The 18,328-nt window shown below is 48.2% G+C and overlaps 1 protein-coding gene across 1 annotated transcript in view; it reads right to left on the bottom strand.

Moving 5' to 3' along the window:
- LOC112255995 (storkhead-box protein 2) overlaps positions 1 to 18,328 on the bottom strand; it is a 62,646-nt gene that overhangs the window by 7,649 nt on the left and 36,669 nt on the right. The window contains exon 3 of the mRNA XM_042325897.1: positions 9,493 to 9,645. Within this exon, the coding sequence (XP_042181831.1) occupies positions 9,493 to 9,645 (153 nt within the window). The remainder of the gene's footprint in view (positions 1 to 9,492; positions 9,646 to 18,328) is intronic.

Below are 18,328 nucleotides of genomic sequence, written 5' to 3'. Positions count from 1 at the left end.
TAACATTCTGGATGCGTCCCAAATGGAACCGTATTCCCTGTGAAGTGCACTATATCATCTGGTGTATGCATCATTAGTGATATTGTCATATACAGTGGGGCAAAAAAGTATTCAGTGAGCCACCAATTGTGCAAGTTCTCCCACTTAAAAAGATGAGAGAGGCCTGCAATTTTCAGCATAGGTACACTTCAACTAACAGACAAAATGAGGGAAAAAATCCAGAAAATCACATTGTAGGATTTTTTATGAATTTGTTTGCAAATTATGGTGGAAAATACGTATTTGGTCAATTACAAAAGTTTTTCTCAATACTTTGTTGTATGCCCTTTGTTGGCAATGACAGAGGTCAACGTTTTCTGTAAGTCTTCACAAGGTTTTCACACACTGTTGCTGGTATTTTGGCCCATTCCTCCATGCAGATCTCCTCTAGAGCAGTGATGTTTTGGGGCTGTTGCTGGGCAACACGGACTTTCAACTCCCTCCAAAGATTTTCTATGGGGTTGAGATCTGGAGACTGGCTAGGCCACTCCAGGACCTTGAAATGCTTCTTACGAAGCCACTCCTTCGTTGCCCGGGCGGTGTGTTTGGGATCATTGTCATGCTGAAAGACCCAGCCACGTTTCATCTTCAATGCCCTTGCTGATGGAAGGAGGTTTTCACTTAAAATCTCACGATACATGGCTCCATTCATTCTTTCCTTTACACGGATCAGTCGTCCTGGTCCCTTTGCAGAAAAACAGCCCCAAAGCATGATGTTTCCACCCCCATGCTTCACAGTAGGTATGGTGTTCTTTGGATGCAACTCAGCATTCTTCGTCCTCCAAACACGACGAGTTGAGTTTTTACCAAAAAGTTATATTTTCTTCTTCTGGGACATCCAAATGCTCTCTAGCAAACTTCAGACGGGCCGGGACATGTACTGGCTTAAGCAGGGGGACACGTCTGGCACTGCAGGATTTTGAGTCCCTGGCGGCGTAGTGTGTTACTGATGGTAGGCTTTGTTACTTTGGTCGCAGCTCTCTGCAGGTCATTCACTAGGTCCCCCCGTGAGGTTCTGGGATTTTTGCTCACCGTTCTTGTGATCATTTTGACCATTTGGTGAGATCTTGCATGGAGCCCCAGATCAAGGGAGATTATCAGTGGTCTTGTATGTCTTCCATTTCCTAATAATTGCTCCCACAGTTGATTTCTTCAAACCAAGCTGCTTACCTATTGCAGATTCAGTCTTCCCAGCCTGATGCAGGTCTCCAATTTTGTTTCTGGTGTCCTTTGACAGCTCTTTGGTCTTGGCCATAGTGGAGTTTGGAGTGTGACTGTTTGAGGTTGTGGACAGGTGTCTTTTATACTGATAACAAGTGGAGGACAGAGGAGCCTCTTAAAGAAGAAGTTACAGGTCTGTGAGAGCCAGAAATCTTGCTTGCTTGTAGGTGACCAAATACTTATTTTCCACCAAATTTTGCAAATAAATTCATGAAAAATCCTACAATGTGATTTTCTGGATTTTTTTTCTCATTTTGTCTGCCATAGTTGAAGTGTACCTATGATGAAAATTACAGGCCTCTCTCATCTTTTTAAGTGGGAGAACTTGCACAATTGGTGACTGACTAAATACTTTTTTGCCCCACTGTATAACAGCATTGAATGTTCATTACTCCGCTACGTATGAGCTATGATTGTATAAACCAATCCATCGATCATGAAAACTGTCATTCCCTCAATACATCAACCATATGGCGGATGTGGATCTGTCTGATGCTAATCTGACTATACAGGTTGTTACAGCTTATTACAGCATTTCGCTACACCCACAATAACATCTGCTAAACACGTGTATGTGACAAATCAAATTTGATTTGATTTGTAGCTTGTTACAGCTTGTTACGGGTTGTTATAGCTTGTTACGTGTTGTTATAACTTGTTATGGGTATACAAAACATGTCTTCACTGTCTGATCAGCCCTGTTGGGAACCAGTCAGCCGGTGACACGGGCTACGTTCCAAATGTCACCCTATTCCTTATATAGTGCACTACATTTGAATAAGGTGCCATTTGGGACACACATAGAGAGTGCAGCAGTAGCAACTCCCCATCCACTCCTCCATGTCATTCACATCACAGTATAGTATAGTACAGTATAGTCCAGTATAGTATAGTACATTACAGTATGTTATAGTATAGTTTCGTATCGTACAATATAGAACAGAACAGTATAGTACAGTATAGTATAGTACAGTATAGTCCAGTGCTTAGCTGCTTCACTTCACTGGAGGTAGTATTACTCACAGTTACATCATGGTGCCCTTTCAGCCCGGCCAGCGTGATGCAATCCCACCAGCCATTCAGCCAGCCAGCCATTCAGCCAGCCAGCCATTCAGCCAGCCAGCCATTCAGCCAGCCAGCCGCATATGCAGGCTGAGGCTGCAGCAAAACACAGGCAGGCGAGGCAGCGAGCGGTCATACCCACCTCAGACACACACGCAGCAGACCGCCCCACCACGACCACACTCTTCCCATACCAACAAAACCTGCTCCCATTCTCACACACACACACGTGCACACACACAGAATAGCTTCACTACAATACTTGGCATGTGATAGGGAAAGGCACCTACTGTGTCTAATTATTTATTAAATTATTTATTTGATTTCACCTTTATTTAACCAGATGGGCCAGTTGAGAACAAGTTCTCATTTACAACTGCAACCTGGCCAAGATAAAGCATAGCTGTGTGACACAAACAACAACACAGAGTTTAACATGGAATAAACAAGCGTACAGTCAATAACACAATAGAAAAAAGTAGCGAAGTAATTACAATTTAGCAGATTAACACTGGAGTGATAGATGAGCAGATGATGATGATCAGATGATGGTGTGTAAGTAGTGATACTGGTGTGCAAAAGAGCAGAAAAGTTCATTTTAAAAATATGGGGATGAGGTAGGTAGATTGGGTGGGCTATTTACAGATGGACTATGTACAGCTGCAGCAATCGGTTAGCTGCTCAGATAGCTGATGTTTAAAGTTAGTGAGGGAAATATAAGTCTCCAGCTTCAGCGATTTTTGCAATTCGTTCCAGTCACTGGCAGCAGAGAACTGGAAGGAAAGGCGGCCAAAGGAGATGTTGGCTTCGGGGATGACCAGTGAGATATACCTGCTGGAGCGCGTGCTACGGGTGGGTGTTGTTATCGTGACCAGTGAGCTAAGATAGCTTTACCTAGCATAGACTTATAGACGACCTGGAACCAGTTGGTCTGGCGACGAATATGTAGCGAGGGCCAGCCGACTAGAGCATACAGGTCGCAGTGGTGGGTGGTATAAGGGGAATTGGTAACAAAACGGATGGCACTGTGATAGACTGCATCCAGTTTGCGGAGTAGAGTATTGGAAGCTATTTTGTAGATAACATCGCCGAAGTCGAGGATCGGTAGGATAGTCAGTTTTACTAGGGTAGGTTTGGAGGCGTGAGTGAAGGAGGCTTTGTTCTAGATTTGATTTTGGATTGGAGATGTTTAATATGAGTCTGGAGGGAGAGTTTACAGTCTAGCCAGATACCTAGGTATTTGTAGTTGTTCAGAACCGTCCAGGGTAGTGATGCTAGTTGTGCGGACGTGTGCGGGCAACGAAAGGTTGAAAAGCATTTGGTTTTACTAGCGTTCAAGAGCAGTTGGAGGCCACGGAAGGAGTGTTGTATGGAATTAAAGCTCGTTTGGAGGTTAGTTAACACAGTGTCCAAAGAAGGGCCAGATGTATACAGAATGGTGTCGTCTGCGTAGAGGTGGATCAGGGAATCACCCGCAGCAAGAGTGACATCATTGATATATACAGAGAAAAGAGTCAGCCCGAGAATTGAACCCTGTGGCACCCCAATAGAGACTGCCAGAGGTCCGAACAACAGGCCCTCCGATTTGACACACTGAACTTTGTCTGCGAAGTAGTTGGTGAACCAGGCGCGGCAGTCATTTGAGAAACCAAGGCGATTGAGTCTGCCGATAAGAATACGGTGATTGACAGAGTTGAAAGCCTTGGCCAGGTCGATGAAGACAGCTGCACAGTACTAATACAAGTACAATACAGGTCTACTGTCATGGAACCATAGAAAGGGATTATTTAAACAGTCATACATCCCTAAAATGAACGGACTAAATATGCTCCCTGCTAATTAAAGCAATGTTAAGAGTCTAAAATAGGACAATACATTCCTGGATTCAGCTTAAGAACTGAGTAATGGGACTAAAGGAAAACAGTGTAAATTGAGGGAACAACCTATTGTGGTGTGTAAGTTGAGGGGACAGGTTATGGTGGTGTGTAAGTTGAGGGGACAGGTTATGGTGGTGTGTAAGTTGCGGGGACAGGTTATGGTGGTGTGTAAGTTGAGGGGACATGTTATGATGGTGTGTAAGTTGCGGGGACAGGTTATGGTAATGTGTAAGTTGAGGGGACAGGTTATGGTGGTGTGTAAGTTGAGGGGACAGGTTATGATGGTGTGTAAGTTGCGGGGACAGGTTATGGTAATGTGTAAGTTGAGGGGACAGGTTATGGTGGTGTGTAAGTTGCGGGGACAAGTTATGATGGTGTGTAAGTTGAGGGAACAGGTTATTGCGGTGTGTAAATTGAGGGGACAGGTTATTATGTGTAAGTTGAGGGGACAGGTTATGATGGTGTGTAAGTTGAGGGCCAGGTTATGATGGTGTGTAAGTTGAGGGGACCGGTTATGATGATGTGTAAGTTGAGGGGACAGGTTATGATGGTGTGCAAGTTGAGGGGACAGGTTATGGTGGTGTGTAAGTTGAGGGGACAGGCTATTATGTGTAAGTTGAGGGGACAGGTTATTGTGGTGTGTAAGTTGAGGGGACAGGTTATGTAGGTGTGTAAATTGAGGGGACAGGTTATGATGGTGTGTAAGTTGAGGGGACAGGCTATTATGTGTAAGTTGAGGGGACCGGTTATGGTGGTGTGTAAGTTGAGGGGACCGGTTATGATGGTGTGCAAGTTGAGGGGACAGGCTATTGTGGTGTAAGTTGAGAGGACAGGTTATGATGGTGTGTAAGTTGAGGGGACAGGTTATGGTGGTGTGTAAGTTGAGGGGACAGGCTATTATGTGTAAGTTGAGGGGACCGGTTATGGTGGTGTGTAAGTTGAGGGGACAGGTTATTGTGGTGTGTAAGTTGAGGGGACAGGTTATGTAGGTGTGTAAATTGAGGGGACAGGTTATGATGGTGTGTAAATTGAGGGGACAGGTTATGATGGTGTGTAAGTTGAGGGGACAGGTTATGATGGTGTGCAAGTTGAGGGAACAGGTTATGGTGGTGTGTAAGTTGAGGGGACAGGTTATTATGTGTAAGTTGAAGGGACAGGATATGTTGGTGTGTAAGTTGAGGGGACAGGATATGTTGGTGTGTAAGTTGAGGGGACCGGTTATGATGGTGTGTAAGTTGAGGGGACAGGTTATGGTGGTGTGTAAGTTGAGGGGACAGGTTATGATGGTGTGCAAGTTGAGGGGACAGGTTATTGTGGTGTGTAAGTTGAGGGGACAGGTTATGGTGGTGTGTAAGTTGAGGGGACATGTTATGATGGTGTGTAAGCTGAGGGGACAGGTTATTGTAGTGTGTAAATTGATAAACTGGCAAGCAGGCAGACAGACCATTACCCGCCTACACATATGTCTGTATGACAGATCAGCCTTAGGGGTTGAGGTTGCCTGCCATTACATCATACGGGTTTAGTTGCAGACCAAAGTGACGCAACTTCCTCTTATTCCTCTGAAGATAGGAGGGAAGCCCTGCTCTTGTGACTCAAGTGTCTGAATGAAGGGGTAGTAACGGAGGAATAAGGGTGCATCTCAAAAGGCAACTCTTTTCCCTATTTCAAAATAGTACACTGTGAAGTGAATAAGGTGCTGTTTAGGACACCACCCATATCTGCTTGACATTGACAAAACATGACATTTGCCATTATGAAGCGGTACTTAAACTCCCCTACATAAACCTTTGCACCTCTGTGTCTAGGATGCCAACACACAGTCATGCACACACCTGAGCTGAGGGTCCAAACTGAATCATAAAGTGGGTAGGAGGGATAGGCCATAAAGAGGGTTGGAGGGATGGGCCATAAAGAGGGTTGGAGGGATGGGCCATAAAGAGGGTTGGAGGGATGTGCCATTCAGGGTTGGAGGGATGGGCCATAAAGAGAGTTGGAGGGATGGGCCATAAAGAGGGTTGGAGGGATGGGCCATAAAGAGGGTTGGAGGGATAGGCCATAAAGAGGGTTGGAGGGATAGGCCATAAAGAGGGTTGGAGGGATAGGCCATAAAGAGGGTTGGAGGGATAGGCCATAAAGAGGGTTGGAGGGATGGGCCATAAAGAGGGTTGGAGGGATGGGCCATAAAGCGGGTTGGAGGGATGGGCCATAAAGAGAGTTGGAGGGATGGGCCATAAAGAGGGTTGGAGGGATAGGCCATAAAGAGGGTTGGAGGGATAGGCCATAAAGAGGGTTGGAGGGATGGGCCATAAAGAGAGTTGGAGGGATGGGCCATAAAGCGGGTTGGAGGGATGGGCCATAAAGAGGGTTGGAGGGACAGGCCATAAAGAGGGTTGGAGGGATGGGCCATAAAGCGGGTTGGAGGGATGGGCCATAAAGAGGGTTGGAGGGATGGGCCATAAAGTGGGTTGGAGGGATGGGCCATAAAGAGGGTTGGAGGGATGGGCCATAAAGAGGGTTGGAGGGATGGGCCATAAAGAGGGTTGGAGGGATGGGCCGTAAAGTGGGTTGGAGGGATGGGCCATAAAGAGGGTTGGAGGGATGGGCCATAAAGCGGGTTGGAGGGATGGGCCATAAAGCGGGTTGGGGGGAGGGGCCATAAAGCGGGTTGGAGGGAGGGGCCATAATGGCTAAATAAAATAAAAACCGTGCAAGAGAGAAAAGACAGAGAGAGAGACAGACAGAGGGAGGACTGAGACTGAGTTAACAGCTAACTAGATTAGCTCCTCCTCATTTTAATCCTTCCAGCACTGGCTCTGACCTTCCAGGGGGAGAGAAGAGAGAAAGAGGGGGGGAGAGAGAGGGGAGAGAGAGAGAGAGAGAGAGAGAGAGAGAGAGAGAGAGAGAGAGAGAGAGAGAGAGAGAGACTGTCGGGGGGGGGGGCAGGGTGCTGGAGCACTAGGTACTTACTCAGCACAGAGGTGGGGACTAGGGAAGGGAGGGGAGAGGGGCATGATTGGATGGTCAAGGAGGAGGCAGATGGGCTAGAGGCTTATTCAGCACGAGATCCAATATTCTGAACGTTGCAGAATGTAATATATAGAATAAATAAACACAATATGCCATCACGCCATTGGTGGAAGATCTGCTGAATGGGCAGCTGTGAAGGGTCAAGGTGTTGCCCCACTAAAAATGTCTGCATGACCTTTGTTGTTCCAGTGTCAAGCTGGCATGGATCATGTTTAGGTCCATCAGTGTATACAAAACAGCATACCAAGAGACTAGGGGAGCCTCCCGCTTAAAGCTTCAGTCCTACACATCCACTGTTTGCACTTCATATCTGCCCAGAGATGCAGTCATGTGCAGCAATTAAGTGCAGGCAATTCAATTACCTCAGCGTGCATCACATGCTTTAGTTTCCAGTGATACATAGAGAGGTGGGCCCGGTTGAACCAGGCCCGGCATTAAACAGTCACAGTTCTGTCCCAAGTAGGCTCGTCCGCATCTGTAACAACCTTCCCCAATGACCTTTCCATAATAGCTTCTGGAGCAGACTGAGGGTACGTCGCAAATTGAACCCTATTTCCTATTTAGTACACACTATTTGTATTTTTACTCCCAACTTCATGATATCCAATTGGTAGTTACAGTCTTGTCCCATCGCTGCAACTCCTGTACGAACTCGGGAGAGGCGAAAGTTGAGAGACAAGAGTCCTCCGAAACACGACCCTGCCAAGCCACACTGCTTCTTGACACACTGCTCACTTAACCCGGAAGCCAGCCGCACCAATGTGTCGGAGGAAACACTGTACAACTGGCGACCACAGTCAGCTTGCATGCGCCCGGCCCCCCACAAGGAGTCGCTAGAGTGCGATGGGACAAGGACATCCCAGCCGGCCAAACTCGGACGACGCTGGGCCAATTGTGCGCCACCTTATGGGTCTCCCGGTCGCGGCCGGCTGCGACACAGCCTGGGATCGAACCCAGATCTGTAGTGAAGCATCTAGCACTGCGGTGCAGAGCCTTAGACCGCTGCACCACTCGGGAGGCCCCCAGCACACACTACTATGAACCCCATGGGCCCTATGAACCCCGTGGGCCCTATGAACACTGTGGGTCCTATGAACCCCATGGGCCCTATGAACCATGTGGGCCCTATGAACCCCGTGGGCTCTATGAACCCTGTGGGCTCTATGAACCCTGAGGGCTCTATGAACCCTGTGAACCCTATGGGCCCTATGAACCCTGTGGACTCTATGAACCCCATGGGCCCCATGAACCATATGGGCCCCATGAACCATGGTGTAAAGTAGTGCACTATATACTGTAGTGAATAGGGTGTCATTTGGGACACAGATTGAGGAGTGAATACCCTTGCTTGCATGGAGCGCATTCATTTGACCCCCTGCACTTGTGTCTGTGTAATAGACAGGCTAACTAAGGGAAAAAGCAGATCAATATTTGCTATAGGACTGTACATGCTACTACAGCGTGATTTAGCCTAGTTTGAATGAGAACAGAAAACATCTTTTAAAGTATTTTTGAGCTGAAATAACCAGATTTACCGGCCTTATACCGGACTATATCCGGACTATATTCCATTTTATTTAGGTGCCAATAGTTATCAACTATTTAACTGCTTTACTAGCTATTTCATGAGAAATTGCAGTATTATCGCAAGTGTAATGGAAAACTATATGCTAACACGTTATAAAAATGACACTTCACAATACAACACTGATTGTTGTGAACTTCATCTCACTAAGCTCTTCTCCGAGCTAGTTTTCCATGATTATAATAATCGTTAGCATTTTACAATGGTGAGGTAAAAACAGGCCAAACTCCTGATTAAGTTTCCACGTGTACTGTCAGCTGTAGAACGATGTATCCCTCGTCACACAGCCTCTCAACTTCTCATCAGCCCCTACACCCATGATTTAATATCCACGGTTGTGTGAGATTTGTTTTAATTTGTATATGCTGGCAATATAACTCCTCTCATGTTACATAAAGATGTCTCTGGCTGAGGAAGAGCTGCTCCATTTAGCCGGCTCCATCTGGTGACAGTAAAATGTGAGGAAATGAATTCAGACAGAGCACTAAATGACCCAGAGTTTTTCCAGTGGTCAGGAAACGCTCCTGGCTTTAATGACACACACAGCTGCAGGGGTTAGGTTTACGGCGGTGCAGCATTGCCTTTATGTGTGCTACCTGGGGTGGTTGAGAACTTAGCAGAATAAAGATTTCTGGTGTTCGCTGTAACATATAGACACTGACGTTGTATTGTTGTTACCTGGGAAACATGTTGCCAGGTGTTCTGTCAGGGCTTCCTGGGTGACAGGCTTGCGGGCTGAGTTCATGGCCGAAATGGCCAGGCACAGCACCTCCCCCAGAGGGATGAACTGTGACTGGCTGATGGGAGACATACTGATGGGAGACACATCACCTGAGAGAGGAGGGAAGGAAGCACAGAGGTCACACAATCAATCAATCACATTTTTATATCAGCAGTTGTCAAAGTGCTTTCCAGTTACCCAGCCTTGACCCCAGAGAGCAAGCAGAGGTAGAAGCTCAGTGACAAGGATTCCCTAGAAGGATGGAACCTAGAGAGGAACTAGGCTCAGAGGGGTGGTCAAACTACAGTACCAGATCAAAGGTCAAACAAACAGTTCCATGTAAATATCACAAAACATTGAGTTCACTGAAAATGTCGATAGAAAAGCTCCAATAGAAAAAGAAAAGAAAAATGGTCAAGTTTCAAATGTGCCCTGGTCAAAGCTATTACGCTATATAGGGATTATAAAGCCGGGAATTACCAGGGACCTCACCGTGACATTCAATATTGACATTTATTGCTTACTTTTTTACCATTGGACTATGTCGCTGCAGAGGGACAAAAGAGACCCATGACAAAATGAGAAACCAAAATAAAAATAAAGAAATACAAGTCCTGAAAACATGTCGGCTCCCCATTTAGAGAGAAGATGGAGAACAAGCCATAAAATTAGAAATACCGGAGTTTTGGCGCAGGTACAGCTGACTAGCACTACCTAACATTACGTTTTTTAAAGAACCGATACTTGAAGTCAGTATTAATATAAAATCATAAAAAGTAATATTGTGTATCAATCCACCCCCATCACTAATGGGGAATATTGGGGGAGGCTGCTGGTTTTGTCTAGTTTTGGGGTGAGATTGGGTGAGGGTGAGGCTGCTGGCTTTGTCTGGTTCTGGGGTGAGGGGGAGGCTGGTTCAGAAAGGTCAGGAGGGTAATAAGTGAGCAGTAGTAGGTCCTGGCTCCCTCCCATCACTCCTTTCCTTGACACTGCCTGTGGGGGGCCAGCAGAGAGAAGGGAAGGCCCTGCCTGTGGGGGGCCAGCAGAGAGAAGGGAAGGCCCTGCCTGTGGGGGGCCAGCAGAGAGAAGGGAAGGCCCTGCCTGTGGGGAGCCAGCAGAGTTGTGTTGGGCCAGCAGAGAGAAGGGAAGGCCAGCAGAGTTGTGTTGGGCCAGCAGAGAGAAGGGGAGGCCCTGCCTGTGGGGGCCAGCAGAGAGAAGGGAAGGCCCTGCCTGTGGGGGCCAGCAGAGAGAAGGGAAGGCCCTGCCTGTGGGGGCTAGCAGAGTTGTGTTGGGCCAGCAGAGAGAAGGGGAGCCAGCAGAGTTGTGTTGGGCCAGCAGAGAGAAGGGAAGGCCAGCAGAGTTGTGTTGGGCCAGCAGAGAGAAGGGAAGGCCCTGCCTGTGGGGGGCCAGCAGAGAGAAGGGAAGGCCCTGCCTGTGGGGAGCCAGCAGACAGAAGGGAAGGCCAGCAGAGTTGTGTTGGGCCAGCACAAAGAAGGGAAGGCCCTGCCTGTGGGGAGCCAGCAGAGAGAAGGGAAGGCCCTGCTGGACAATACTAAGAAGGCAAAGTAAGGACAACAATTTGAGTGGAAATCCACTAGTATCCAGGCAGCGTCCGAAATGACACCCTAATTCCCTATATAGTAACCCCTTTATGGTAACCTATATAGGGAATAGGGTGACATTTGGAACAAATCCCCAGTCTAAGAAGAGGGAGCTAGGCTAGACAATTAACCTGAGAAGTGTGTGACGATGCTATACACAGTGAGTCCAAGACGCTGGCCTGATCTGTACCAAATCAAATGTTGTTTGTCAAATGCGCCGAATACAACAAGTGTAGACCTTACAATGAAATGCTTCCCTACAGGCCCTAACCAACAATGCAGTTAAGAAAAATAACTAAAATTTACTAAATAAAAGGTAAAAAATATACATTTTTTAAATAAAAGTAATGAGGCTATATACAGAGGTAATTGATGTAATATGTATATGTAGGTAGAGGTAAAATGACTATGCATAGATAATAAACAGAGAGTAACAGCAGCGTAAAAATCGGGTGGTCAATGCAAATAGTCTGGGTAGCCATTTGATTAGATGTTCAGGAGTCTTATGGCTTGGGGGTAGAAGCTGTTAAGAAGTCTAGGCCTTTTGGACCTAGACTTGGTGCTCCGGTACCGCTTGCCATGCAGTACCAGAGAGAACAGTCTATGACTAGGGTGGCTGGGGTCTTTGGCAATATTTAGGGCCTTCCTCTGACACCGCCTGGCACAGAGGTCCCTCTGTAGCGCCTTGCGGTCGGAGGCCGAGCTGTTGCCATACCAGGCGATGAAGCGACGAGTCAGGATGCTCTCGAAAGTGCAGCTGTAGACATTTTTGACCCATGCCAAATTGTTTCAGTTTCCTGAGGGGGAATAGGCATTGTCGTGCCCTCTTCACGGCTGTCTTGGTGTGCTTGGACCATGATAGTTTGTTGGTTATGTCACCAAGGAACATGAAGCTCTCAACCTACTCCACTACAGCCCCATTGATGAGAATGGAGGCGTGCTCGGCCCTCCTTTCCTGTAGTCCATGATCGTCTCCTTTGTCTTGATCACTGCCAGGTCCCTGTCCTCCTCCCTATAAGCTGTCTCATTGTTGTTGGTGATCAGGCCTACCAGTGTCATCGACAAACTTAATGATGGTGTTGGAGTCGTGCTTGGTCATGCAGTCAAGGGTGAACAGGGAGTACAGGAGGGGACTGAGCACGTACCCCTGAGGGTCCCCCATGTTGAGGGTCAGCATGGCAGAAGTGTTGCAGAGGGAGGTGTTTAGTCCCAGGGTCCTTAGCTTAGTGATGAGCTTTGACAGCACTATGGTGTTGAACGCTGAGCTGTAGTCAATGAATAGCATTCTCACATTGGTGTTCCTTTTGTCCAGGTGGTAAAGGGCAGTGTGGATTGCATCATCTGTGGATCTGTTGGTGTGTTATGCAAATTGGAGTGGGTCTAGGGTTTCTGGGATTATGGTGTTGATGTGAGCCATTACCAGCCTTTCAAAGCACTTCATGGCTACAGACGTGAGTGCTACGGTTCGGTAGTCATTTAGGCAGGTTACCTTGGTGTTCTTGGGTACAGGGACTATGATGGTCTGCTTGAAACATTTAGGTATTACAGACTCAGTCAGGGACAGGTTGAAAATGTCAGTGAAGACACTTGCCAGTTGGTCAGCGCATGCTCGGAGTACACGTCCTGGTAATCCATCTGGCCCTGCGGCCTTGTGAATGTTGACCTGTTTAAAGGTCTTACTCACATTTGCTACGGAGAGCGTGATCACACAGTCGTCTGGAACAATTGGTGCTCTCATGCATGCTTCTGTGTTGCTTGCCTCGAAGCGCACATAGAAGTCATTTAGCTCGTCTGGTAGGCTCGTGTCACTGGGCAGCTCGCAGCTGTGCTTCTCTTTGTAGTCCGTATTAGCCCTGCCATATCTGACGAGTGTCAGAGCCGGTGTAGTAGGATTCAATCTTAATCCTGTATTGACGCTTCGCCTGTTTGATGGTTTGTCGGAGGGCATAGCGGGATTTCTTATAAGCATCCGGGTCAGAGTCCCGCTCCTTGCTTCTGGTTGGGGTATGTACGTACGGTCACTGTGGGGACGACTTCATCGATGCACTTATTGATCAAGCCGGTGACTGAGGTGGAATACTCAATGCCATCCGATAAATCCTGGAACATATTCCAGTCTGTGCTAGCAAAACAGTCCTGTAGCTTAGCATCTACGTCATCTGAACACTTCCGTATTGAGCGAGTCAATGGTACTTCCTGCTTTCGATTTTGCTTGTAAGCAGGAATCAGGAGGATAGAGTTATGGTCAGATTTGCCAAATGGAGGGCGAGGGAGAGCTTTGTACACGTCTGTGGTCTAGGGTTTTTTTCCCCTCTGGTTGCATATGTAACACGCTGGTAGAAATGAGGTAAAATGTATTTAAATTAACCTGCATAAAAGTCCCCGTCCACTATCTATTGAGAGATTATGCAAAACACAGCTTGTTCTTCTGCAGGAGAGCAACTCACACCACGGCATCATAACAGGGTAGAACAGGGCTAATGCAAGCACTGATGTGTCCCAAATGACACCCTACACCATTTAGAAAACAGGGTACCATTTGGGACCCAGATCTAATCTCAGGTGGTATGCATGGAGGATGGCAATCCTAATTTCACTTTGGGTGTAACATATCCTAACTCATGACAATAAATACCAAGGCAAACATTACTGTTAAGTCATAAAAAGGTGTACAATCCAGATCTTGCTTGAATATCCTGTTGAGACGGATATTGGGAATGTAAACCAGTGAAATGGATATAAACCTGTATATAGCCATGTTACTACCTGGTACTTCCTGTATATAGCCATGTTACTACCTGGTACTTCCTGTATATAGCCATGTTACTACCTGGTACTTCCTGTATATAGCCATGTTACTACCTGGTACTGCCTGTATATAGCCATGTTACTACCTGGAACTTCCTGTATGTAGCCATGTTACTACCTGGAACTTCCTGTATATAGCCATGTTACTACCTGGTACTGCCTGTATATAGCCATGTTACTACCTGGTACTTCCTGTATGTAGCCATGTTACTACCTGGAACTTCCTGTATATAGCCATGTTACTACCTGGTACTTCATGTTTATAGCCATGTTATTACCTGGTACTTCCTGTATATATCCATGTTATTACCTGGTACTTCCTGTATATAGCCATGTTACTACCTGGTACTTCCTGTATATAGCCATGTTATTACCTGGTACTTCCTGTATATAGCCATGTTACTACCTGGTACTTCCTGTATATAGCCATGTTACTACCTGGTACTTCCTGTATATAGCCATGTTACTACCTGGTACTTCCTGTATATAGCCATGTTATTACCTGGTACTTCCTGTATATAGCCATGTTACTACCTGGTACTTCCTGTATGTAGCCATGTTACTACCTGGTACTTCCTGTATGTAGCCATGTTACTACCTGGTACTTCCTGTATATAGCCATGTTACTACCTGGTACTTCCTGTATATAGCCATGTTACTACCTGGTACTTCCTGTATATAGCCATGTTACTACCTGGTACTTCCTGTATATAGCCATGTTACTACCTGGTACTTCCTGTATATAGCCATGTTACTACCTGGTACTTCCTGTATATAGCCATGTTACTACCTGGTACTTCCTGTATATAGCCATGTTACTACCTGGTACTTCCTGTATATAGCCATGTTACTTTTACTTGTTATTGTTATTCACTGTGTATTTATTTCTCATGTCATTACTTAAATTTGGCATTTTATTTCTTATCTTTATCTTAACTCTGCATTGTTGGAAAAGGATTCGTAAGAAAGCGTTTCACTTTTAGTCTGCACCTGTGTTTACGAAGCATGTGACAATGTGATATTCTGAGTTGATCTTGCTGAGCCTCTGATGGGGAGTGGAGGAATTGACCTCATTCCCATATACCCATATGTATTGAGAGAGAGAGAAATACACATTGAGAAATACAGAGAGAAAGAGAGAGAGAGAGAGAGAGGATGGCTGAAGAAATCAACTAGGGGCTGTCACATCTCCCCTGCTGCCTGCCTACAGCCTGTCTCCCTCCCTCCCTGACTGCCTGTCTCCGTGCCTTCCTGCAGCCTGTCTCCCTCCCTCCCTGACTGCCTGTCTCCGTGCCTGTCTGTCTGCCTGTCTCCCTCCCTCCCGGACTGCCTGTCTCTGTGCCTGCCTGCAGCCTGTCTCCCTCCCTCCCTGTCTCCGTGCCTGTCTGCCTGTCTCCCTCCCTCCCTGACTGCCTGCCTGTCTCTGTGCCTGTCTGTCTGCCTGTCTCCCTCCCTCCCTGACTGCCTGTCTCCCTGCTGCAGTTTCATAGCGAGCACAGATAAAAGGGGGTTGTTTCAGGAGGAGTGAAAGAGAGGGAGCGATTGGGAGGGGAAGAGAGGGAGCGATTGGAAGGGGAAGAGAGGGAGCGATTGGGAGGGGAAGAGAGGGAGCGATTGGGAGGGGAAGAGAGGGAGCGATTGGGAGGGGAAGAGAGGGAGCGATTGGGAGGGGAAGAGAGGGAGCGATTGGGAGGGGAAGAGAGGGAGCGATTGGGAGGGGAAGAGAGGGAGCGATTGGGAGGGGAAGAGAGGGAGCGATTGGGAGGGGAAGCGAGGGAGCGATTGGAAGGGGAAGAGAGGGAGCGATTGGGAGGGGAAGAGAGGGAGCGACTGGAAGGGGAAGAGAGGAAGCGATTGGGAGGGGAAGAGAGGGAGCGATTGGGAGGGGAAGAGAGGGAGCGATTGGGAGGGGAAGAGAGGGAGCGATTGGGAGGGGAAGAGAGGGAGCGATTGGGAGGGGAAGAGAGGGAGCGATTAGGAGGGGAAGAGAGCGAGAAATCACAGCTGCAAAGACCTAGTGGGAACAGATTCAGCCAACAAATGTGCAGCCCTCCTTCCATGGAGGGAGACCATAGAGTGAACCTACTAACCCCATCCCCCAACACACACACACACCAACTCCACACGTATTAAATGGAAGAGCATGCCTTTATGAAAGACGAGCTGGGTACAAATGGAGCGTGACAAGCCAGAGAAAAGAGAGAAAGCCTTGAGACGCCTGCTTAGAAAGAGAGTGAAAGACCGACAGCATAGAGTGGAGCATTACAAGCAATATGCTAGCGACCCTGGGCTTTGCCATTGGTACAGTATTTTATTTCAAGAAACTAGCTCAGCTAGTATCAGTGAAACCATTTTAGTCATGAACTATCTGAGAGATTGCTTGTATTCTACCACTGTAAGGACAGAATAGTGTTAACATACATTGTTACAATTATTGAACTACAGTACTTGATTGTGTATCTGTTAGAGCAGAGCTGGTTTTCTACAGAGCTGTTCTTCCCTCCATTAACATGGAAGCTGTCCTCTGGGAGAGACAGAGGAGAGTGGGAACTCTCTCTCTCATGCCTGCCTGCCTGCTGCAGTGGTAGTAAACAATTCACACAGCCAGCCAGTGTCCTTTGTCCACGCACCTCCTGCTTAACCCCACCCCCTTCTTTTGTGATTCATTCCGGCAAAGCTATGCTACACAATCTAAAGCAGGAAAAACGGTAGAGAGGGTGAGAGAGAGAGGTGGAGAGAAAGAGGAATGAGATGGGCAGTACCTTGGCTGATTCCGTTGACTCCTCCACTTTAATCCAAACAGATTCAGAGGCAGCTCTTTTAGCTGCAGCCTTCAGACTCAATGAGCATTCACTCAAGGGCCTTACCCAGCATGCTCCACTCCACACAAAGACAAGGGGGTGTGACCAATCACGTCTTGCTTCAGTATGCACTCTGCTTTTTTCCCTCCCTCTCTTGTCTCTCTGTGCTCCCTCCCTCTCTCTGTGCTCCCTCCCTCTCTGTGCTCCCTCCCTATCTGTCTCTCTGTGCTCCCTCCCTCTCTGTGCTCCCTCCCTCTGTGCTCCCTCCCTCTCTCTGTGCTCCCTCCCTCTTGTCTCTCTGTGCTCCCTCCCTCTTGTCTCTCTGTGCTCCCTCCTTCTCTGTCTCTCTGTGCTCCCTCCCTCTCTGTGCTCCCTCCCTATCTGTTTCTCTGTGCTCCCTCCTTCTCTGTCTCTCTGTGCTCTCTCCCTTCTCTGTCTCTCTGTGCTCCCTCCCTTCTCTGTCTCTCTGTGCTCCCTCCCTTCTGTCTCTCTGTGCTCCCTCCTTCACTGTCTCTCTGTGCTCCCTCCCTTCTGTCTCTCTGTGCTCCCTCCCTTCTGTCTCTCTGTGCTCCCTCCCTTGTCTGTGCTCCCTCCCTTCTCTGTTCTCCCTCCCTTCTCTGTCTCTCTGTGCCCCCTCCCTTCTCTGTCTCTCTGTGCTCCCTCCCTTCTCTGTGCTCCCTCCCTTCTGTATCTCTGTGCTCCCTCCCTTCTCTGTCTCTGTGCTCCCTCCCTTCTCTGTCTCTCTGTGCTCCCTCCCTTCTCTGTCTCTCTGTGCTCCCTCCCTTCTCTGTCTCTCTGTGCTCCCGCCCTCCCTCCCGTCTCTCTCTGCTCCCGCCCTCCCTCCCCCTCTCTCTGGTCCCGCCCTCCCTCCCCCTCTCTCTGCTCCCGCCCTCCCTCCCTCTCTCTGCTCCTGCCCTCCCTCCCCCCCTCCCTCTCTCTGCTCCCGCCCTCCCTCTCTCTGCTCCCTCCCCTCTCTCTCTGCTCCCGCCCTCCCTCCCCCTCTCTCTGCTCCCGCCCTCCCTCCCCCTTTCTTTGCTCCCGCCCTCCCTCCCCCTCTCTTTGCTCCCTCCCTCCCTCCCTCTCTCTGCTCCCGCCCTCCCTCCCCCTCTCTTTGCTCCCGCCCTCACTCCCCCCTCTCTTTGCTCCCGCCCTCCCTCCCCCTCTCTTTGCTCCCGCCCTCACTCCCTCTCTTTCTGCTCCCGCCCTCTCTCTCTCCTAGCTCCCTCCCCTTAATGCCCACTGACATACAAGCTTGTGGGCGGCCTGCCGAAAGCGTTGTTATGGCAACGCATCCCCAGTTGCGCCCAACGCCTGTTCTGCAAGCTTTTTCTCCCTCCCCCCTCTTCATGGCTCCCTCTATCTCTCTATATCTCTCCATCTCTCTCCTTCTCTCCCTCCTCTCCAATGAAAACTTAAGTGCTGCTCACTGCAGGTTGGGCTCAGAAGCACGTCCAGTCATGTGTCAGATAAAATGGGTGATCTGCTGCTCTCCTCTCCACACAGCTCTCTCTCTCTCTGTCTGTGTGTGAGGGGGTTTCTCTGTGACCCAATTAGAAAAGGACAGCCCAGATAGCTCAATTTCA

Source organism: Oncorhynchus tshawytscha, linkage group LG08 (genome assembly GCF_018296145.1).
Source record: "Oncorhynchus tshawytscha isolate Ot180627B linkage group LG08, Otsh_v2.0, whole genome shotgun sequence".
Classification (NCBI taxonomy): Eukaryota; Metazoa; Chordata; class Actinopteri; order Salmoniformes; family Salmonidae; genus Oncorhynchus; species Oncorhynchus tshawytscha.
The sequence above is the reverse complement of the archived record's forward strand: the minus strand, read 5'-3'. Positions and strand labels throughout refer to the sequence as shown.